Source organism: Rhipicephalus sanguineus, chromosome 3 (assembly GCF_013339695.2).
Source record: "Rhipicephalus sanguineus isolate Rsan-2018 chromosome 3, BIME_Rsan_1.4, whole genome shotgun sequence".
Classification (NCBI taxonomy): domain Eukaryota; kingdom Metazoa; phylum Arthropoda; class Arachnida; order Ixodida; family Ixodidae; genus Rhipicephalus; species Rhipicephalus sanguineus.
The window spans coordinates 156,732,545-156,754,629 of NC_051178.1; the positions used below are offsets into that span (position 1 = coordinate 156,732,545).

The following is a 22,085-nucleotide window of genomic DNA, read 5'->3' on the forward strand; positions in this document are numbered from 1 at the left end:
CTTTGGCCTGTTGTTGTAAAGGAACTCAACTATATTGTTCCACATATTGCGGCAAAGTTTAAGGTATCCAAAATTAAGTGGGTTTGTGGGGTTTATTCCACTGAGATGAACCTTTGTGGCTGCACGCCACCCTACTGCGGAGTTTTGAGCATGAAAAACAGCTGAAAGGACAGCAGGGGGCAGGGGGGTGTGTCCGCTTCGCCACTCAAGCTTCGCTTTCCCCATTTTCCCCATTCCTTTCCTTCCCGTCCTCACTGCACCTTCCTGCTGCATGGCTTTCGAGTTGCGCACGCACTGCACGCACACGTTGCACGCACAAACAAAAGCCGAATTAAGTGGTAAAGAAGCAAACGCTTTTTCGACATTCCTAGTCGACGCGCGCTCGCATTATTATTAACTTAGCTGCCTGCTACATAATATATTGACCGTAGGAACCATGAGCGCCGACAAATGCGCCAGCAGGGCACTCGGAGCTGAGCTAACCGCGTCGTGGCGCCCGCTGAGAGTTAGGTCTTTTTCCAGCTGAAGGCTATGTGCCGATGGTCAACGATGCCCGCTCGCGCTGGGACAACCGTTGCGAACGCAGGTGCTTCCAAGCTAAATAGTGTTACTGCTAGTTTGCTTTGCTGACCACCGCGCCATGCATGCCTGGATCGGGCAGTGTCCCGTTACGGTATGACGTCGACGCAAGCGAGCGAATGGAACTGCGATCTACTAGCACAGTCGCTGAGCGACTGTCTCAGCCCGCACGACCTGAACCTCAACTTGTACAACTTCGACCAGACTGATGCTTCCGACTGCCCCTACGTGCTGACCAGCCCGCGGTCGCTGGAAGCATGCGCTAACCAAGGCGTCAAGGTGAGGAGTCGAGCGCACGATCGTGCTCGCGCAGTTACGAGTCCACGTAAATGCATTATATGTATGCGCAGCCGGTCGAGCTGCTGCCGAGACTCTTCGAGGAGTTCGCGGAAGAGCTCGCACCGGGAGTGCCGCCGGAGGAGGCTCGGCGGCTCTTTGAGCTGGCCGAGCGTGACCGTACCACAAAGCTTGCCCGGTGCCGGCGCGAACGAGAGGCCCTCATCCGCTTGGATCGGCTCCGTCGCCGCCGGTCACTGTCCCTGTCTCCCGGGAGCCGTGTCGTGCAACGCCGGAGCGGAACCAGACCACTCGGAGTGCTCCTGTCGTCAGGCGAGCACATGCATGCATGCATCTGAAACCGAAACAATAGTATATACTATATGTAGCCGCCAGTATGACAAACTCGTCAGAAATGCAGCTTTGAACCACCCTCTTTTAAATTATTGGTATGTCCCACGGCACAAATCAAATACAAAGATACAAGTATTTTTCCTGGGCAAAGTCACAGGAGTGGTTGGTGCACAGGACCGTGCATCCAGTGCGTTAGGTCCAGTACATTCAGCACCTGCTCATTGCTCTACTTCGCTTCAATGGCAAAGTGCAGCAAGAGTTGGTCATATTATCAGTGTCCACGGGATGCATTACAGCACGTACATTCGGAAAAGAACCTGGTACTGTGCAGTTCACATGTACTGTGAGACTGGAAATGCTGTGCTGGTGTGAAAACTTGCCTGCCAAGTTATTCGCTTTCAGTGTGAAGCTTTTAATGTGTAGACCTTTGATGGAAACGTTGTTTAGTCTCACTTGTCTTTCTTCTGGTCTTGCTTGGCCTAACATTTACATTTGGCTACATCGTTAAGATGAAGGTAAGGAATTTAATTCACCTATAGTAACATTAATTGTCAGCAGCAACTTGTAGAATTGCAGTTACTTGGTGCGGTAGCTTAACATGTTCAATTCCACCACAAAGCTCGATGGTGCAGGTTCAATTCCCTGTGTGTGACAGTGGCCGTGTCCAATAGGGCTGAATTGAAAGTACACCTGTGTACCCTGTGTACTTAGATTTGAGTGCATGATGTAAAGAACTGAGCCCCATGTGGTCAATTAAATTTGCATGCAAATAATAAGGGGTTAGCAGATCGATCCTATGACTTTCTAACGAACAACGCCAGGGCATGATTTGTGTTCCGAGTGCCAAGCCAGTTAATGGGCGAATACAAGAGCTTTGATGAGAGGCTACGCTAGTACAGGAACGATCTGAGGCGAGTGGAAACGCAATGTAGTGCTCTTGTAGACCACTATGAGAAGTGTGACCACAACAACGATTTTGGTGGCGCTTCTGTTATCAACACCAAAACGAATTCAGGAAGGAGGCTCTTACCTGAGTTGTGGCACATCCATAACACACCTGCGCACATCAGCTGCTCGCTGGGAACAATTCTTTCTGTATACATGCACAGCTTGTGAGACGTCATGGAAAGGGGAAGCACAGGTGAGAAGATAACAAGTGATGTCGTTTCCACGACCAATACAGTCATCTCCTGAGGAAGGGACTGAACCGGTCTCAAAATGTCGGGTTCACTTCAAAAACTGTGGCTGGAGCAATCTCAGCTTCTAAAATTTGTGATATGTGTTTTGGCCATTATGGCCTAATTAAAAGCAGCATAGAACTCGTCTTATATTCTTACCTGTGTCCCTTTTCCAGGGACAACACTTTTTTAAGAAAGAGCTTTGTGGGTTTAGGCGTCCAGCTGATGTTGTGCAAGATTGTGACTTGCTTTTCAGGATTCGTCGCAAGAAATGGCTTTTTGTTGGTCTAATGTAACTCACACACCACTCATCTTGCACAATCTCCTGTAGATGAAGATGATGGCAGTGTAGATGACTCAACGAGCACAACCCGCGAGCCAAGTTCATCGGCGAAAGGAGATTCTGACGAAGGCAGCACGCCTGGATCAAGCACAGAAGGCAGACCTGCTAGCAAGTCAACACCTACATCCCCATTCAGACACCCTGCGCCACTGGTCCCTGTGCCAGCTTCACTGCTCCCGTGGGTTGACAAACCCAGTCTGCCAGCCAAGGTAACAACCATTCTCTATTCATTTTTGGCATTGACTAGAACCTTGGCAGCAAAAGCAGGGATTAGGTTTGAGGGAACCTGATTCAGTTCGAGGCACATACCATTTGAGCAAGCTATATTGTTGAACTCCACCACATTGGCCTTTTGAGCCAATCAGAGGGCCAGTAGCAGTGCGCTGAGTCAATAATAGCTGACAAGAGGGCATGAGCGTCGGCAGGATTTCGTCTTGGGGGGTGCAAGCCTGTGTTGCATCGCGGCTGGGAGAGGGGGAGAACGCTGGTGTAGCTCGGGTGGGGGCAAGTGCTGGTGTGGCTTGAGGGGGGAAGTGCCCCTTTTGCACCCCCCTGCCGACGCCCATGCAAGAGGGTGAGTGTGACAACATGGTCAAATTTGTCCAAACATCATCATTTGTCTGATTCTTGGATGCTCCACCACAAGCCTCTTATCAGCTTTCACTGCTGGAAGTTATCTCCATTCCTGTTTAATATGAAATGCTAGATCACCATCACTCATCTATCTTCAACTGTGGTCAAGTTTACCAAAATCATGGCATCCTCAAAAGTTTTGCAGGCTGATTTGCAATCAAGTAAGCTTCACAGTTATAAAAAGGATTTATTTACATGTAAAATGTAACAAAGTGTGATTCACATATACGTATAAAGGAGATGGGCTACAGAGAAATTAAAAGGTAATCGTTGAGGTTTGGTGCTGCAGGATGTGAAGCTACTGCAGCTGATGCTCCAGAGGCGGCAGCGGGATGAAGAGGCAGCTGAACAGCGCCGGCTGGCGCATCGTGCCTGGGATCAGGAGAAAGAAAAGCGTGCCCTGCAGTCTCGTGACAAGGTAGGCCGCGTCCCACAATGCTAGGGCCCCGAATGCACTTGAGTGAACAGCCCATCGATTCAGCTAAGCCACACCAACGCTTTGTGCTCTGGCATTGTGAATTCTCCGCAGAGGTAGCATGGGTAGCATGATCAAATAGGTGCATGTCGTCTCTGTTTTTGTGCTGGTTTTATTGCAGAATGTTCGAACTCCCCGTCATGCAAGTGCTAGCTTCCTGGCTTGCTGTAGCATTGTTCAGGATACCATATTTGCACGAATATAATGTGACAATTTCTCTCTCTCTATCCACCTATGAGATTATCAGCATGAGAAAATATCTTGTGTGGTGTTTGTAACAATCTTCTGAACAGAAACTGAAAAACGTTCTCGGGCTTTCACTCTTTTGTGCACTTTAAACTCTACCACAAGACAGCCGAGCTATGCAGTAAAGCCACTTTTTTGTAGCAAGAGCGCAGAAGTTTGAGGAAGACATGCAGCTGTATTTAGGTGCAAGAATGTGAACGTGGAACTATGCAGAAAGGGTACGACTGCAGTCTGGAAGTTGATTCGGTAACACATTGTGTGCCTGTGTGCTGTCACATAATAAACACGTTTGGTATTTTTGATTAACACATCGGATTTCTTTTGGTATAAATTAGCACAGTGCAATTGGCAATCTGTCACCATAATTCTTGCTTATCTTGGTGGCCCAGTTTGACTGCCAATTGCTATAGCATGAAGGAAAGAAGATGACTTTTAAGGGCTCGTTTTTCTTTGTTAGACACAGTATTAATGAGAACTAACAGACTTGGCATTATTGTCTGTTAGTTCTCATTAATTGCTATAGCAATAATTCATCACATCATGTAAGAATATATTGGGATAAATCCATCTCTTTGGTTTTCAATGTCAGTTAGGGAAGCTTTACGAGAAGAAGTAAAATGTACTAGCACCTTTACCAGCACCTCCACCAAATGTCGCACTGTATGAGAGCTGTACAGCCTTATGTATAACTGCTGCTTAGAGAAATTGAGAGTGCAAAATTCAAAACCCAGTCAAAATTTATCATCTTCTTTTCTTGTGTCCCTGCTGACCATATTATATTATACAGAGAGAAGTTTAGAGGTAAAAAATGGCTAAATAACTTTCTCTACTAACACATTTTAAGAAATTTTACAGTGAACTACAGTTAACTTTAAATATACCTTTAGCAGTACGACACTGTGCAGAATTGAAAGAATGTAATTTAAAAGAATATTTACACAGAATGAAAGCACAAGTGAAATCTGGACACTAAAGTGCTCGATGGTACTGCATGGTAATGTTGCAGAGAGTCTGCAGGAATATTGGTTGCGACTAATGTGTTTTCTGGCTCATCAGAAGGCACCCCCAATTGCCCCCTCCCCGCTGCTTGAGTTATATTCGTGCAAATATAGCAGTCAGGAGTATTGATTGTTCTGCTCACATTTAAAAGATGCAAGGGAGTGAAATGTGCTTGCGTGACTATCTGCATTTTGCTACCTGATTATTGACAGAGTGGCCAGTTCTCTTGTCTCGTCTTTACTGCATGCTCATGGCTTGATATTTTGTTCTGTGCAGACCATGTTAGTGAACCGTGGGGCCTGTCAGTTTTGGTTTGTTTCTTTCGGCAAGTATCCCTTTTTGTTTACTTTTATTTATTTATTTTGTTGGTTGATGGCGAAGTGTTATGCTTTAGATCCCATCTAATGAGGGCACTGGGAAGCTCTGTGCATGGCGTTGGCTTGCATTGTTGCAGTTGGGAGTCGACGCTCAGGGATACACCTGGTTTAGTACACAGTAGACATCAGATTCTTTGGAGTCACTAGAAACAGCAAAATCGTTTGAAAAATTTAGTTATCTGAAAAAAAAAAAAAATGAACACATGCCCGTTTCACTTTCTTAAAGGGCCCGAACCGCCTCAGCCACATTCAAAATAGTGTAGGCTCAGGGCCATGGGTCGGCTGAAGCCCTCAGAAAGTACACGGAGGCAGAGCAAGAACATGCACCTTTACTGGGCAGAGTCCCTGGCTCGACTGCCGGCCGCCATTCCGCCATGAGCGCGCGAGCGCGTGCGCCCGAGCTGCGCATCGTCTTCGCTGAAGCCAGAGCGAAGAGCAATACCCACAATAGTTATGGAGACCTTCCAGCACATTTATAAGGTGTCTTGATGGTCGTACTGTGACGGCAGACTGTGGGCCCCTTTTCATTCTGGGTATGCTTCACCGCACTACGTAGTGCATGCTTCACCGTTTAGCAGCTCTTGTTTGCAGCGAAGCAGACATTCGAAAACCATTGTGCAAGAGCACTGGTTCGAGGCTCCAAGATAATCGACATGGCGGCGGCGGTGGCTTCGATGGATACCCTTTCATATCTACAGTTACGGCACGAATTCTGAAAAATTGGACAGCAAAGGGTTTCAGCGTATGAAATTTTGAACTTCCTTATGCATAGACTGTATTGGGCACATGTCGATACCACGGAGGCTATCTAATTATCAGGCATCCAAAACGGTACATTCTTGGCACTGTGTGCTGTCATGGGCAAATGATGTACAAACTGGGACAAGCTATACGTGAACCTTAGAATGACAGAAAGTTGAGCGAGTTTGAAAGGATTCATAATAAAAGAAGGTAAGGGCATCCAATTGGACACAGGAGTAAAGAACAAGACTTTTGTCTTGTTCTTGTCTCTTATTTCTGTATATGGATGTCTTACCTTCTTTTATGATCTATACATGAACACTAAAAGATGCAAGTTGATCAGTTTTAAAGGGACACCTACACATTTCTCCCTTCACATTGTAAAAAAAAGCAAAAAAATGTTTACTTTACTACTTCTCTGTTCTTGCAAAAATTTAGTTTGCAGTAAGACTGCATATTATGATTTGGAGCATTCAATGTCCATACTGTCTTGTGTTTCTGCTATGCATCATTGAGATACATAGGCAAATATTAAGAACAGCATCAATTCGTTGTCTTTCACAACATTGCAGCTTACAGTTGGAATTCCATTCCTGCCAGTTTTGCATTGTTTTCTCAATACACGCAGAGGATAGCCTTCAGAGCTTTTGACAATTACTTTCTTCTTTTCCATTCCGGACTGAGTATTATGTGTGACGAGAACATTCGTTTTATGAAGCATATGGATGCTCAGCAGCTTTGCTTTGCAGCGTTGGAGAAGTCGTCAGGCCCTGACATCCAGTAGCAGTTGTGAGCTCTTGGACAGCGAAGCCCTTTCGGCAGCTGAAGAAAGGCGCAACAGCACGTCTCGGCAAACATCCGTAAGCTTGAATCAGGCACACTTGTGCACTACGACAGTAAACTGGGCCTGTTGGGGCATCATAGCAAAGGATAATGAATGGCGCCAAAGCATGAGAAGAAACCGGGATGGAAAGAGCTCTACTACGTGGTCGAGTGTGGCTAAGTTGCCACGCAGCCAGCGGTTAGACTAAATTTTTTTTCATCTCAGCAAAACATAATTGTGGAGGAGCCTTGTGCCAGCATACCTGATGCAAATATCAAGGCAGTTAGTATCAGTAGCGCTATTTCTGTCCTGCTTTCTTTTCACGCTCTACACTTCTGCAGTTTTCTTTGAGAGTGAATCATCTCGTTACCTTAATTGGATGACCTCCCATCAGTTTACCTTGTGTCTGGAGCCTTTATCAGATTAAAAACAGACGTGACTGTGTTCATTAATGTCCCTCTAAGGAAACATATTTATTTGGTATTTATTTGGTCGTATTGTCATTTGAAATATTGTATTGACTTACAAATGGGCTGTATTCTCATGCAATTATTTGTTGGGATACCTTCATTCCTGTGATACTTAGTGCGGCCAGCACCAGATGGGTTGGCATCTGTAAGCAACCACATACCTCGAACTACACCACAACAGCATGCTTCACATTGTGCCACAAACGCAGTTAGCCATAGACTCTCATGTGTCCAGTGCTAGCTACGAAAAGTATTGCAAAATACAAAAGCAAAGACATCCCCGAAAGTCATTGCTCAAGAATATCGCTCCAGGGCTGATAGATACACTTAAAGTTACTTGTACTTTCATTATTGAGGCACCAATTTTTTCTTCTCTCTCTTCCTTCAGGCAACGGCAGAACAGAAGTTACATCGTGTCTGGGCCGAGGAAGAGACTCGGCGTCGGCAACTGCAGGAACGCCTTCGCCAAAAAGAGCAGCAGTGTGCCCAGCGAGTCGCTCAGGCGGCTGCGCAGAGGCAAAACGAGGCCCGTCGCAGTGCACAGCAAGTTGAAGAACGACGTGGACAGGTATGCTCGAGCATGAAGGCATCGCCGTGACTTGGCTGGCTAGGACTTGTATGTACCCTGCTAAGCATCTTGAGCATCGAGGAGATGGTGTATGCCACTGTAAGATGAACGTTGCGGACAGAAGCATCGGCCACAGGATTATGGTTATGGTAATAGAAAAATGAATGGTCTATGTTGGCCATGAATACGGGAGATTGGCCACACAAGTGTGACCATTGTAATCAAAATTGTTGTTGTGATGATCATGAATCCTTTTTTAGCATTTTGAATTCAGTTGAATTGAGTTTATTTGTAACGAGGCTTTGTTGTGTAAGAAGCATCAAACGAGGTTGTTCTACATGTGATAGTCGTAACAACATGGCTGTTGAAGCAAATAGCACTGCTCCTGAAGTTTTTGAACAGACAGACAAACAAACAAAGAAAAGCCTTTTTGGTGACCTTTTAACTTGTGCTTTTTTGAACTATCAGTTGAAGCTTGTGTTGAAGTTATCAGACTAAGGAAGAGCTCAACAGGAATAGTGAAATGTTAAACTGCTGATGCATCTCACACAATACCTAAAGTAAGTGCTATGACAGTGTCACCGTGCAATTGGCATTGGAACAGATGGTGACACAACTGTAATAAAAGATCCTCATTTTAACATACACTCTCCTTCACAGTTCTGTGTTCACCGTGCAGCAGCGGCTTTCCTTGTCATGTATTTATTCAGGAGGCCCAGCTAATGTGCTTTCAATACCCTACATTCTGAGAAAAAAGGGCATACTTGAGAAGCCTTTCTGCCGCATACCAATAATCGTTAGTTGACTTGCTTGCGTTTCCTTGCTCGAAAACTGTGCGCTTGCTACCTTCCTATCAAGAATCCTATGTCACGCCCCTAGTGCCCACGTCGTTCGTGACCTGGAAGTATTGGTCAACCCAAGAAAAGCGTGCGAGATCGATGATGATTATTGTATGCTGCAGAAAGATGCGCCAAATGCGCCCTTTATCTTTAGAGTGCACGTGAAGCATTGTACTTCAGAAACCACAGTGCACTAAACGAACACGAGACAAGATGAAGACAGCACTCATGTTTGTTTGCTATGGTTTCTGAAGTACGATGAACTACCAACATGCCCAAATGTCCTCCCTTCTGCACATGAAGTGTTCTTGTGTTTATTCTAGTTCAATAGCATTTGCATGGCATTGTTTGCGAAACATTCCACTTGCGGCAGCGCAGTCATGTTAATGACGATGCAGGTGCTTCAGCAGCAGCGCCAAATGGACGCTGCATTGGACGTGTGGCGGGAGCGAGTGGCCGAGTACCAGGCAGCTGCCAATGGGCGTGCCCGTCAAGTAGTGCAGCAGCGGTTGGAGGAGCGGCGCCGTGAGGTCCTGCGTCAGCGGCTCGAACGGGAGGCCGAGCAACGACGCAACCTCGCCCGGGTCGAGGCCGACCGTGAGCAGCGGCTGCAGGCAGCAGCAGCTCGGCTGCGTGACAAAGAGGAACGTGCCCGACAGATGGCACAGCAGAAGGAGTTCTTTGTAGAGCAGGTTCGCATTCCTTGTAATACCTAGGCTGTATTCCATTTCTGAGCAGCATCATAGACATTCTACGCTGACAGCTTAGAGGACAGCATCGAGCCCCAGTCGTCCGAGTAATGGTACGCATCTGTATGATGTCTACATGCATGATGCCACCTCGCGTCGACAAGGAAGAGCTTAAAAAAACAAACATAATTGTTATTTCTTTAACTTCTTTTGTGTTCAAATATATGCACACTTGAATGTAGCTTACATTGGGTGCATAGAGAAGCATCTGCTTGTGTGCAGGCGACTATACCGGTGAGATCCAGGCTATCAGAGCATTTCGTTTAGCCGCCATCTTCTTTGGACAGCAAAGTAGCCTGCATCATATTTGTCTTCGACGTTGTCTACGCGAAGCTGTCTATTTTGCCGGCTACGGGAGAATTGGAATGGGAGTTAAGATGGTGGCTGTCCGGTTAGCTGTCTATTTATTTAGCCATCTACGATAAGTACCGTATTTACTCGCGTAATGAACGCACTTTTTTTCCGAAAAACCAGAGCAAAGTTGGGGGGTGCGTTTATTATGCGAGGTAAATTTTCTAAAACTTTTTTGGGATGAGCCGAAAATACGATAATGCAAAAAAAAAAAAGTTGCGTAGCTTACCTTTTACAATGAACATGCGCGTACACTATTTGAAAACACGCATTTTTATTGCACTTCAATTGCTTCAATCTTCGTCAGAATCGCTGGTACCGTCGTCCAGGTCACTGGCCACTTCAATGTCTTGGTCCCACAAGTGGTCGTCTTCGCTGCCGTCCAGCGCATTTGCGATTCCCGTCTTCTTAAAACTCTTTGTTATCAGATCACCTGGCAGCGAGCGCCATGAGTCCAAGATCCAGGAGCACACCAGCTCGACGGACGGTCTCTTAATCTTGCCAGTCGGCGTCAGGGCGTGCCCTCCATGGGCCATCCATTCCGTGTACAAGCGGCGCACACCGTCTTTGAAAGGTTTATTGATGCAAACATCAAGGGGCTGAAGCACCGAAGTGAGTCCACCCGGAATGATGGCGATCTCGGTGCGCAGCTCCTTTAGTTTCCGACGAACGTTCTCTCCCAGGTGGCCGCGAAAACTATCGAGAACAAGGAGAGACGGGAGAAGCAGGGCGCCAGGGCGTCGTCCCCAGACAGTCTGCACCCAGTCGACCATCAGATCGGCCGACATCCACCCTTTCTCCTGAGCCCGCACGTGTATTCCGGCTGGGAAGTTGGCCTTCGGCACGGTTTTTCGCTTGAAAATAACGTACGGTGGCAACTTCCGGCCGTCTGCCGTGACAGCCAGCATGACCGTGAAGCGCTGCTTTTCGGCGCCTGTCGTTTTAACGAGCACGCTACGTGCTCCCCTATCATTGACAGTCCTACTCATCGGCATGTCGAAATTGATGGGTGTTTGGTCGGCGTTCCCGATTTGTGAGAGAACGAATTCTCGGTCCCGCCGCAGGCGTATAACGAACTTGTGAAAATCCACTACCTTATTTTCGTAGCAAGGAGGAAGCCGCTGGCAAAGTGATGTTCGCCTCCTCAAGCACAGTCCGTTGCGCCGCATAAAGCGCGTCGTCCACCCATTGCTCGCTTTAAACGCCGTGGGAGCGATGCCATGCTTCCTGGCTGTGGCTCGCGCTTGCGTCTGGATCATTTCGTGCGAAACGACACAGCCGTCGTTTCGTAGGTCCCGGACATATTTTAAGACCTCCTCTTCCACAGCAGGAAACTTCCCGGTCTTTGGTCCCCTGAAGGAACGTCGCTCCCTATTTGTAGCGCGGAGCTTGTCATGCTGCTTCCGCCAGTAGCGCACATGTACTTCATCAATTCCGAAACGCCTACCGGCAGCACGATTCCCGTGTTCAAGTGCGTACTCCACAGCCTGTAGCTTGAAACCGGCCGTGTAGCTCACATTTCGGCCCATCGTCCACGACAAAACGCAACACAGGCTTAGAAAGAACTTCCAACGAGGTGAGAATGGGCAGTGGGCAGCATGGCATGACTTCTGAGGCGAAAAAAAAAAATGATGACAACCAATGACAACAATGCTAAAACTCGCGTCACCGTCTTGCATCGTTTTGATTGGCTGTCCTACCCGGCCTCGGAAATTCCGCCGCTTCGGTGGTAGATGGCGTTATCTGCTGCAAGCTGCAAGGATTGCGACCACCCGATGCAAAAGGGAAAGCCACAGTTTCACCATCATCATCATCATATCCCCGCGCGCGGCGCGCTCCCGCACCGCCGCATTAGACATTTAGATGCCGCCGGCTCCGCAAAGCTTCGTATTTGTGTGACCGTGGGATGGCGTGGGCAGTTTTGCTGTTAGGTAGCCTACACGACCGGTCGTGTAGGCTCCCTACGCTGTGTGCTTGTGAGCCGCGATGTCTCTACACTCGAACCGTTCGTGAATACTGCTGCGGCGTGCGGATACTTACTTCAAAAACAATACAAAAAGAGAGGGACCGCGCCGCGCACAGATAGAAAAACTAACAAAACGGTGCGCTACCGCGGGCGGAAGGGAGGGGGGAAGCAAACCGAGGGGGGTCGGCATAATAAAGGAAAAAAAAGGAAGGAAGAAAGATAAGATAAACGGACGAGGAAGCGCCGCGCGTTGGTTCGTGGGACTGCAGCGGATGAAAGTTAGGGGTGCGTTTATTACGCGGGGAAAAAAAAAAATCCCAATTTTGACGACTAAAGTTGAGGGTGCGTTTATTATGCGAGTGCGTTCATTACGCGAGTAAATACGGTATTCGAACACACCCCTAGAGTAATGTAATTAAAAGTCACAGAAGGAATGTTGCTGAAGCCAGTGTTTCAGAGAGTACCCTTGCAGAAACGTTGACTCCAGCAACATTCCTTGATTGATGACTCGTCACATTGTGCCTCCATCCTCCCCTGAATGGCTGTCTTGACTGGTTAACGCTGCACTAATAGGCAGCATAGCTACGCTGCAACAGCTCAGTAGGTCAAGATTCTGCTCACAAATATGACTGAAAAGAGGTTATTGAGTTCATTCACATCTGCCCTGGGTGGCTGCTTGATATTATTGTGGTGCTATATGCACCAAGAACACAAAACAAAGAGATGAACTCCATAGCTGCAGTTCCATTTTGTGCCTAAGACACAACAATAATTATAAATAATGTTGTGTGCTTATCTTCTAATGGGTCTTGGCTCTGCAGTCTCGCCGTCTCGCCCTGGCCACTGCCCAGTTGCGAGAGCAACTTCGCTTGCAGCCCTCCCTGCCGCCCTCTTGGGGTCCCGGCCTCGTAAGGAAGTCCCGGTCTCATGAGTGAGTTCTCTGTGCCCATTTCACTTGTTCAGCTGTATGGAATGTATGTCTATGCATGTGTGCCCACACAGATTGTGTGGGCAGAGCAATCCTTAATTAAGGCAAAAGCTAAACCTTGTGGCAGTGCCTGGCTAATGAACACACGACTTGTTATTTCAGATGGTTGGATCTTTCACGCTAAAACATGCTTCCTTCTCTTGTGCAAACAAGGAAACCTGAAACAAGTGCCATTACACATTTGAATGTAAGCCAGTGATGGGGCATAGTTTTTTATGTGTTACATTTTGAGCAGTAGCAAAGTGAAAGTGGGAGTCGATGGATGGAAACACAATCTCCTGTAGAGGTTGTATGAACAGTAATAGGTGCCTCTGACAGGCTGGCCAACATTTAGATAGGTGTACCTATCTTTGTCAAAGGCGCGCTGTCATCCATGGCATGTTAGCAGAAACAATTCATTGCTGGGAGATATCCAGTAGCAACAGCTTGAGCAGTGCTACATAGGGCTCTACAAATGAGTGAGTATCATACCAGTGTCACGCAGGCACTCTTGATTTTATACTTGCAGTTTGTACTGTTGTATGGTTTGCTTCAAACCTAAGCACAGTTAGACACTGATGTGATTATGTGTACTATGGGGTAAAAGAGTAACAGGTGGTATCCACTTTTGAGAACGAATATTGCCCACCTTTGCCCACCTTTTGAAAACCCACCTATTACCCACCTTTTGAGAATGAATATTACCCACCTTTGCTTGAAACGAGCGGGCCTGGTGCCCCGCTCGTTTCATCCGGTTAGGAAAAGTATTTCCCTATCCCCAGGAGCCGTCACGCGTATCCTGGGCATGGGCGAATATACGAACGAATATTACTGCATTTTAATTTGCTTTTACACGAATTTAAGCTATTCAAAATTTCAAAGTATTCGAAATGAACACTCTGTAAAGGTGGTTTCACTGCAGCATGAGGGCGTTATGCTGTGAAACCACCAATCCAGGGGAAATCTTCACTGCCACGAAGCCACACTTCAAGGTTAAATGTACATATTATGACGCCTACAATATTACCTTCACTTCGATTCATTATTGTTTAAGTTGAAAAGCTTGTTATATGGGCTTATATACGGTAAGTATAATAAATTTTAAAATGTAATATACTTTACCGTTTATTACTTGCACCCTCCAGCTATTCAAAGTTGCTTCCTCTTCACTTCAAACCAAAAAAGTAACAGTTGCAAAACTTTTTTTCTAATTAAAAATATTGTTCAAGTAAGTTGGATTATGAAAAAAATGCTAATTTTTCTTTATAATATGATATATATTATTCAATTTAAATTTATTCGACCAAATCCCTATTTGCTTCTTCGAATTCACTTCGAACCTCAAGTTTACTGTTCGCTTGTCTCTAATCTATCCCTATGCCAATGGTACCTGTGCGTACTTAAAAAAAAAGAAACCTTCTTTATTTTCAGTGAATTGATTTTGCTGTGCGTTGATTGGCCTGGCCAGTGGTAGTTGGGGTGATGAAAGGAATAGCTTATTCCAGAAGCTGTTTTCCTATGACACAGTTTTCAGATAAGTTGCCCATCGTTTGAGTGAGGCATTGCACCAGACATCTCACATCATAAAAGTGAAGATCACTGTAGAAGGGATCAATGAAAAGCAAGGCTCTTGGTTGCTTGTTTCTTGTCTATTGAAGAGTTTCTGTCAGTTTTAAAAAAGGAGGCAGATGTGGGGTTCTGACAAAGTTGTGCTTGTTTCCAGGGACATGCTCGACTGAGCCGGCCACTTCCATCTGGGGTTCCGTCCGGCTGGCTGGGAAGGGCAAGCAGACATCGCCAGCAGAGGGCCTCCTTTCTTCCTACATTTTGTTGCTTGATTCCCCTGGAAAGGGAAAATAAAATGTATTCCTGCTTCATACATGCAGTGTGATGAAATTTCACTGAGGACTCATTCACACTGGTGCCTCACGCTGTCACTCGCCCACATTGGTTATAAAGCAACCAGTTGCAAATGTAGTATAGTGGCGAACGCTCGCTTTAGTCAAAAGGCGACTGTTTTGGCTCAGTCACTTGCTGCTTGGTTTTTCGGTAGAACGGCTGCAGTCGCAAAGCCTCTGAACCAACCATATGTGCAGGGACAGGAAGTGGGCTTAATTTACAAGGCTATGGCGGCGCGAACAGATATGAACAGCAATAATTGTGAGGAATTTCAGTGTGGCAACAGGTGGGTCACACTAGTTGGGGCGATCATCAGCTTCCATAAGCCACTTCCTGGTCAACAATCACAATCGGTCGTGCGATTTCCATCAATCACTAGTGTGGATGAGCCATGAATGTTCTGCCTCCAACTGGTCACTGATCAGAACATGAAGTCTGGTTGTAACGGAGTGGCATCAGAAATTATAATATGGTATTATCTATTTTGTATATACTTGTAGTAGAAGTATATATATATATATATATATATAATATATATATATATATATATATATATATATATATATATATATATATATATATATATATATATATATATATAATCCATGACATTCATGCTAGGTGAAAGAAAGATTAGTTGTGCTGGATTATGGGGTGAAAATACAAAAGCACAATGCCTTTATTTTTGTTCTGTTAATAGCTCATATATGTATGCATGCAGTGTTCCCATTATTCACGATGCCATACCAGCTCAATGCCAATTTCTTCAACAGAAGTGCCATTCGCATTTCGTGCACGAGTTTACATATTGCACGTGCAATCATTGCTTGAAAATAAACCAAGCCCAATTAAGGCATATTCTGTATTTACTTACTAGAGAACTACGCTTACGTAATTGAGTAATATTTATTCATGGCAGAGGCATGCCCATTTCGTTGTCATCTTTTTCCATGTGCTGCTGCAACGCACGTAATTTACTTATCTTATTTTACTCACTTGTATATACAAATCGGTACTTGATTATTCCTCATATAAGCGGCAACAAGAAGGTACTAAATCGTTGACAAGAACATGGCGGATCCGTTGTATATGTGAAAATCGGTGGTAAGTCAAGCTTTCCTTAATATTTTAGACGTTTCCACTGCTCCTTAACTCCCATGTAGTTGAACACTCGGTGCACCTTAGGGACTAGCTGATATTGTTTCTCCACAGCTGGCTGTTTGTATGGGCCACCGTGTTCACTTCTCTGCAGTTTACTCCTTCAAATTCCTGTATTTTGTTCTGCTTGTTTGTTCAAGTGCCTACCAAGTGGCAGACAAAAATGTTCACGTGCCCAGTTGCGCTTATTCTGTGGTCAAGGTCGGCAGCAGCAGCGGCCAACACGTGAAAAGAAAGAAGAGATTTGAAAGCTTCACATTATTGACAGGCGCTGAAAGGTAGCATTTAAGCATCTGTTAGGCGCGTTTACACCTTACAAATATCACTGTGGAGCTAAATGTTTACCATGTTTACCAACGTAATCCAATTTCGGACTCTGCCGCCTTATCATCATCATCGCGCATCACCGCTTGGGACTTTGGATTGGAGTTGGCTACAATTGTCTTGTGCGCATCCATTGCCCGGCTTCTATGCGGCTGTTGCGAAGTTCACACTTCATCGCAGGTGGCCCAAACATCAAAAACGATCATGGTACGTGTGTTCTCCCTCTTTATGACCGTTTTATTTAATTCCCTGTTCCTCAGTGGAAGGGGATTTACATCAGTATGTTCTGCGCGCTGATGCAAATATTAAGGTATCCGTAATGCTCGTAAGGACGACGCGTTTGTTGATGGATGTTGCTCCGACTGCGCGGGCAGTTTCGATGATCTGAGCTTGAATTATTTAACAATCGGTTTATGCGCGCTTAGGTTGTCTTGCGGATGACTGTTTATTTTGTTCGCTTCGCGCGCAGTCGACAGCTTACAAGCGCGTTTAATAGACACGTGAACGACACGCGCACACTGCATCGGCTGCACCGGCAATGTACTCCGTGCCCACGATCTTACATGGCTCTTGTTTCGTTTGCAGGACAGCCCAAACGTGAACAGCATGCCTCCGATGCCACCTTTGATGATGCCGCCGGCACCACCGTTCGGGGTAAGGCGTTGCTCTTTTTGCTCCTTCAACACTGCGACGCAACTTGGTGAGGCCGAAATGGGCCAACATTTCAGCACCTTTGGGTTTGAAGAACGCTGTTGAGTAACCGCATTCCATCGTGACAATAGAAATATCGCGTCAGTGATCCCTTTCGTATGTTGTCGGCGCAATTTTGTGAAGCGCCCATTTAGCCGCTGATCTATATATCTGCACAGCACAGCGGGATTTATTCCAATTAACAAGCAGGGACCACGCAAGCGTTCTTACGAAAAGCAACCGATGAAAAAAAAAAGAACAAGAAATGAGAGCGAGAAAAAAAACTCTGCGTGAAGGCTAACTTAAGACTCATCTGCATGCAGTGACTGCGTTGTATGTTAGCAATTAAGTTTCAGTGGTCTGCGCTTCCTTACTTATTTTATAATCTCGACAACAGCTGCAGTCATTTTTCTTTATAATTTATTTCCCGGCCCGTCGCCAACAGCTGCTAACAACTGACATCTTGCATCTGTTTGGGCTCCTTGAAATGTCAAAACGTATTAAAAGATATTGTATGCAGCAAATGTCAGTTCCATTTTTAACAGTACAATGATGTATCAGCTGGATTGAAAAAATTAATTGACAAGGCCATTGTGTGAGACATACGCATGCGTGGCCGCTTCTTTGCTGCAGTAGACAAATTAGGCAGGTATACTGACGTGCATTAAGAGAAAAACTGCTTTGTTTTCTTGAGAATGAGTCTCAGTAAATCGTCGGCTACGATTCACGGTCACAACCATATTGTGCATTTGTATTCAATATAGCTTAGCTTTTCTTTTTTTACCCTGCACCTTTGTTTCTCAGGCTATACCTTTAATACAGTCTGCTACGGTGCATATGATACCACAGAATGTCTGCACAAATGTTATCATTCTGATATGACAGTATTGCATGGGCATAAATGGAAGCATTGCGGCTTGAAACACAGATGCTGACTTTAAATGACGTTCTTTTATTTTCTGAGACCACTATGTTAACACAAGCTTTCACCACCATTCTCATTTGAGCTGTTAAATCTATTGTGATGCCGTGTTAAGTCACTATTGGGACCTCTTGTCTTAATTTCAACTTGTAAAAACCTTTGTTGCTGTGAATAGAAAGACATATTCCATCAAACATTTCTGGCTCAGACAATGCTCTATGTTTTGTTTGAGACTATTGATGGCTTGTCTATTTCTGAGTGCCAAATATGCTGCAACTATGATGTCAATTAGCACTTGGGTCTTTTCTGTGCTTCTGGATTTCTTTATTGATTCTTCATAACATAAACAAAAATGGAAGGCACTGTTTAAAGTTGGGATCAGCCACTCAGGGTGACCTAAATATGGCCTCAGATTCATCCACCTAGAGATAGAGAGGATGCATGCTTTTTACAAAGTTGGTGCGCAATTGTTAACAGAGTCATCTTGTATGTGTTGAGACTAGAGTCACATGCTGTGTAACATGCACATCTAAAAAGGGAGTTGTGACCTATGCAGTAAACTTCAGAACTATCAAATATATACAGGACAGGTTGAGATGAAAAACAAGGCCAAGCAAAACAGTTTCCATAAATAAGGACAGTGTCACACAGGAAAGCGCGAATGTTACGTGTTCTACGATAAGTAGAATATGAAAATTTTGTAAAACAGTCTTCATGCACATGCTCTTGACATTTGTTAGGATCAGTAGCACAGAGTTGTGCGTTTAAGTAATTTAAAGTGTGTTTTATTGTTCGTGTTAGGAATGGCTGGACAAAAAATGCAAGCAGTATGTGAACTATTTCCACTTGCAAGAACAGTTATGTCCATGGACGATTGTTAAAGTGTGAACGAAGTGTTTGTGAAGTGGGGCAATTTCCCCACTTTCATCATTCCGTGGCCTGACCGTGTGCATTATACTCCTTACAGCTAACACCACCGCCGATGCCGCCGGGCTTCATGCCCCGACCACCAATGGATGGCGCAGGTCCCATGCTGTTGCCCCCTGGCATGCCTATGCCACCACACTACCCGCCGGCCTACCCAATGTACCCGGCAATGCCACCTCAGGTTCCTCCTCCTCCAGCAGCTGCGGCAGGTGTGTTCCCATCTTCACAAGAAAGGCTTGTAGTTGTTAGCTATGTAGACTTACTGCTGTTGGAGACCTTACAGAAGTGAGAGAACACGAAAGGTGCACATAGGGTTGGAGCTCGTGATAAAAAGGCAGGGGAGTGTGGAATATTTTTTGAAGTTGTATGGTAATAATGATCCATTGCACAGTGGTAACACCATATTGGATACTGTCTGAATAATGATAGAGGGGTGCCAGGTTTAATAGTTATGTAAGCTATTAAACCTGGTGGTGGTGGCAGATCTGGTGCTTCATGTCTACTGATTACCACTCCAACAGGGAAATAACACCTAATTGTTTCAAGTGCACTAGAAAGCCACTTGAGAGGTTATCAGAACCTACAAAGGGGACCAGCAACACTTTTTCAGGATGGTCAGAAAACGCTGCTGTTCGTAGTCGAGGCTCCTGAGAACACGCGAGCCTAACATTTATAGCACAGCACGCGGCCTGAAATCTACAATTAATTCTCAAGGTCGGCGAGAAATTGTTCTCTCTTCTTTCTACAAATGATGCCATATACTCAAATGACCGTGCCATATACCCAAATTCACGGCCATTGACTGATTTGAGCATTGCGAGCCTTAGAGTTTCTTAAAATTAACTAGAGGGGACGCTGGTGCACCGATCATTCAGCTACTATGGGAATGATGGGATAGTACACAAATTTGCCTAGTCTTCGTGCTTGCGGCTTCAAACGTACTTGTGGCTTTGTTTATTGCTGTGTTTTGGTGTTTGTTTCGGATAAAAGAATAGACCGTTGTGAACTTCGTGACCAGGTTTGATTTGGTGAGCCTAAAAAAGTTAAAGTGGTGAAGTGGAACTGCAGACTTTTGCTGAACTTTGTTTTGCGACGAAGCGGATGCAGGCGACGCACAGCCAAACGGAGCCGAAAGAACGAAGTTTAGACAAATTTGTGTACTATCCATCATTCCCATGCTGGCTGAAGCGTCATGCGTTGCAGCTCCCATAGACACTAGCGCCAGAGTTCCCTCTAGTAAGTATTGTAGGAAACTCTATGTTGCGAGCTACATAGTTACCATGGCTGCCGCAGGAGGACGCCATGTGCCTGCTTGTGTGCTCACGATCCCACTGAAAGTAAGCTGTGCGTTCAAATGAGAAAAAAGAAAAATTGCTCAAGGTCATGATGTACGCATGACGTAACATCTTTCCCCCGTGCCATCCCTCCCTGCTTAGCTTCAGCGCGCTCGTCGGGATGAGAGGAGAGCGAATGTAATTAAAATGTGTGACAAATCTCTGTAGCTCCGCTCGTACTTGACAGATTCTAAAACCTTTTGCGGCAGTTGATTCGTGAGGCAATAAACTTCTTTAATGAAGCCATTCGATGGTTACTTGGAAAAGTGTTGCAGGGCCCCTTTAATAGTAGCCATTTGATTCGGTATAGCAGGGGGGTTTGATTTGGTATTGTAAATTTTAAAATGTTCAGACAGCATTACAAAATGATACATGTAAACTTTGATGTTAACAAAGTTATGTTGATTTCTTGAAGTAATTGACAACTGTATGCTGACAGGACAAACATCTTCTGTCATATGCCCTATGCAGTGCTGTGCGCGATATAACTAGCATGGTGCAAAAAGTTGTTCTCAGTGGCTCTCCACTATGTATCATTTACTCTGGCTCTGTACCTAACAAGACTCAGTCTGACACCTGCTCCTTTGTTTTCTTACCTTGTCCTTGCTGTAATTGATCTTTTTGATGCAGATCAACGCATTTGACTTATTAGAAAAGAAAGGTACAGCACTTTCATAGTCTGTACTGAAATATGATGGAGCTGTCATATTCGATGGAATCAAGTGCTGGAAGCTTGTTGGGTTTTTATGTACTGTTCAATTATTTTCTTTCCCCTGTTTTGGTGATGACACTCAGTGGCATGACATGCACCGACATGTTACTGTAAATTATGTTCATTGTTTTCATGCCTGCTAAAAAAAAATTGAGTACACTGTAACGCCTGCTGTTCTATAAAGATAGAAATAGTATATTTACTTACAAGTAGCTGGGATCTCAGGAAGCTGTCAGTAGTTTCCCTGTCATTCCTGTAGATCTTCGTGTTCGCTCCTTCTGCTGGCATCAGCAGCTACATGTCTGTCACCGTGGTTCCACTGAATGTCACGCATATGGTGCCACGTATCAATGTGTCAACATGGCATAAGTTCCTCTTCAAGCCGCTCAACTGTCAATGCTGATGGTGCGGCCACCTCTTCCATGTTGTCTGTTGTTACAAGGTGAAGTGAACTTACACTGACATGGTTGGATCTGGACAGAGTAGGTCATTGCGAAAGGGTACTGGCAGAGACGAGATGATGTAAAACGACGGAACTGACACTTGAAATGTCATTATGGAAGATTGGTGTACCCCAAGGAGCTACACAGGCGCGCTTAGCAAGCTTCCAATATGAAGCAACTAGGGAGTAGTAGCTAATGCTCAGTCCTGGTTGCCAAATCATGCAGGCTATAAATAGCCTCTAGTGATTGGAGTTATCTTGGTGGCTAGGAGATCTGTATGATGGCCATGAGGTCTCTGCGCTGTTTACATAAGCATGCGTGTTCAGGAGTGTTTTTATCTTTTTGCACTAGGTTTTTGTTGGCTGATACGGGGCTAACTTATTGTGCTTTCATCTGGTTTAGTTCATCAGAATGGCGTCACAAAGGTGAATTGTAATACGATGCGCTTCCTTTCGTAGTCCCACCAGCAGTCCTGCCTGCCGCGACATCATCCCCATCACAAGCAACCTCCTCTCCAAAACCTGATGCACCTGCGGCATCTACACCGCCAGCTACGCCATCGACTCCAGCTGAGAATGCTGCACAAGCGCCTGGCACTCAACAACCACCAGTGAGTATAGTTGAGCCATGTTTGTTGATTGATTGATTGATCGATTGATTCAGTTGCAACAAAGAACCATAGGTAGTTCATCCAGAGTTCCCCACTATGGCATGCCTCATACATATCTTGCTTCTTTAAAAC

The 22,085-nt window shown here is 45.4% G+C and overlaps 2 protein-coding genes across 2 annotated transcripts in view; both read left to right on the forward strand.

Annotated features, from left to right (window-relative positions):
* Positions 1–229: 229 nt before the first annotated feature.
* Positions 230–14,811, forward strand: LOC119387552 (coiled-coil domain-containing protein 177). The gene is made up of 9 exons (XM_049414194.1): positions 230–858; positions 930–1,202; positions 2,715–2,939; positions 3,653–3,781; positions 6,951–7,061; positions 7,883–8,062; positions 9,300–9,593; positions 12,789–12,898; positions 14,658–14,811. The coding sequence occupies exons 1-9, from the start codon at positions 676–678 to the stop codon at positions 14,671–14,673; spliced, it is 1,521 nt and encodes a 506-aa protein (XP_049270151.1). The 5' UTR covers positions 230–675; the 3' UTR covers positions 14,674–14,811.
* A 1,591-nt stretch (positions 14,812–16,402) lies between these two features.
* LOC119387551 (pre-mRNA-processing factor 40 homolog B) overlaps positions 16,403–22,085 on the forward strand; it is a gene marked incomplete in the record, with an annotated part of 39,793 nt that continues 34,110 nt past the window's right edge. Inside the window, 4 exon segments of the mRNA XM_049413540.1 lie at positions 16,403–16,522; positions 16,901–16,969; positions 18,895–19,063; positions 21,802–21,953. Of these exon segments, the coding sequence (XP_049269497.1) occupies positions 16,520–16,522; positions 16,901–16,969; positions 18,895–19,063; positions 21,802–21,953 (393 nt within the window).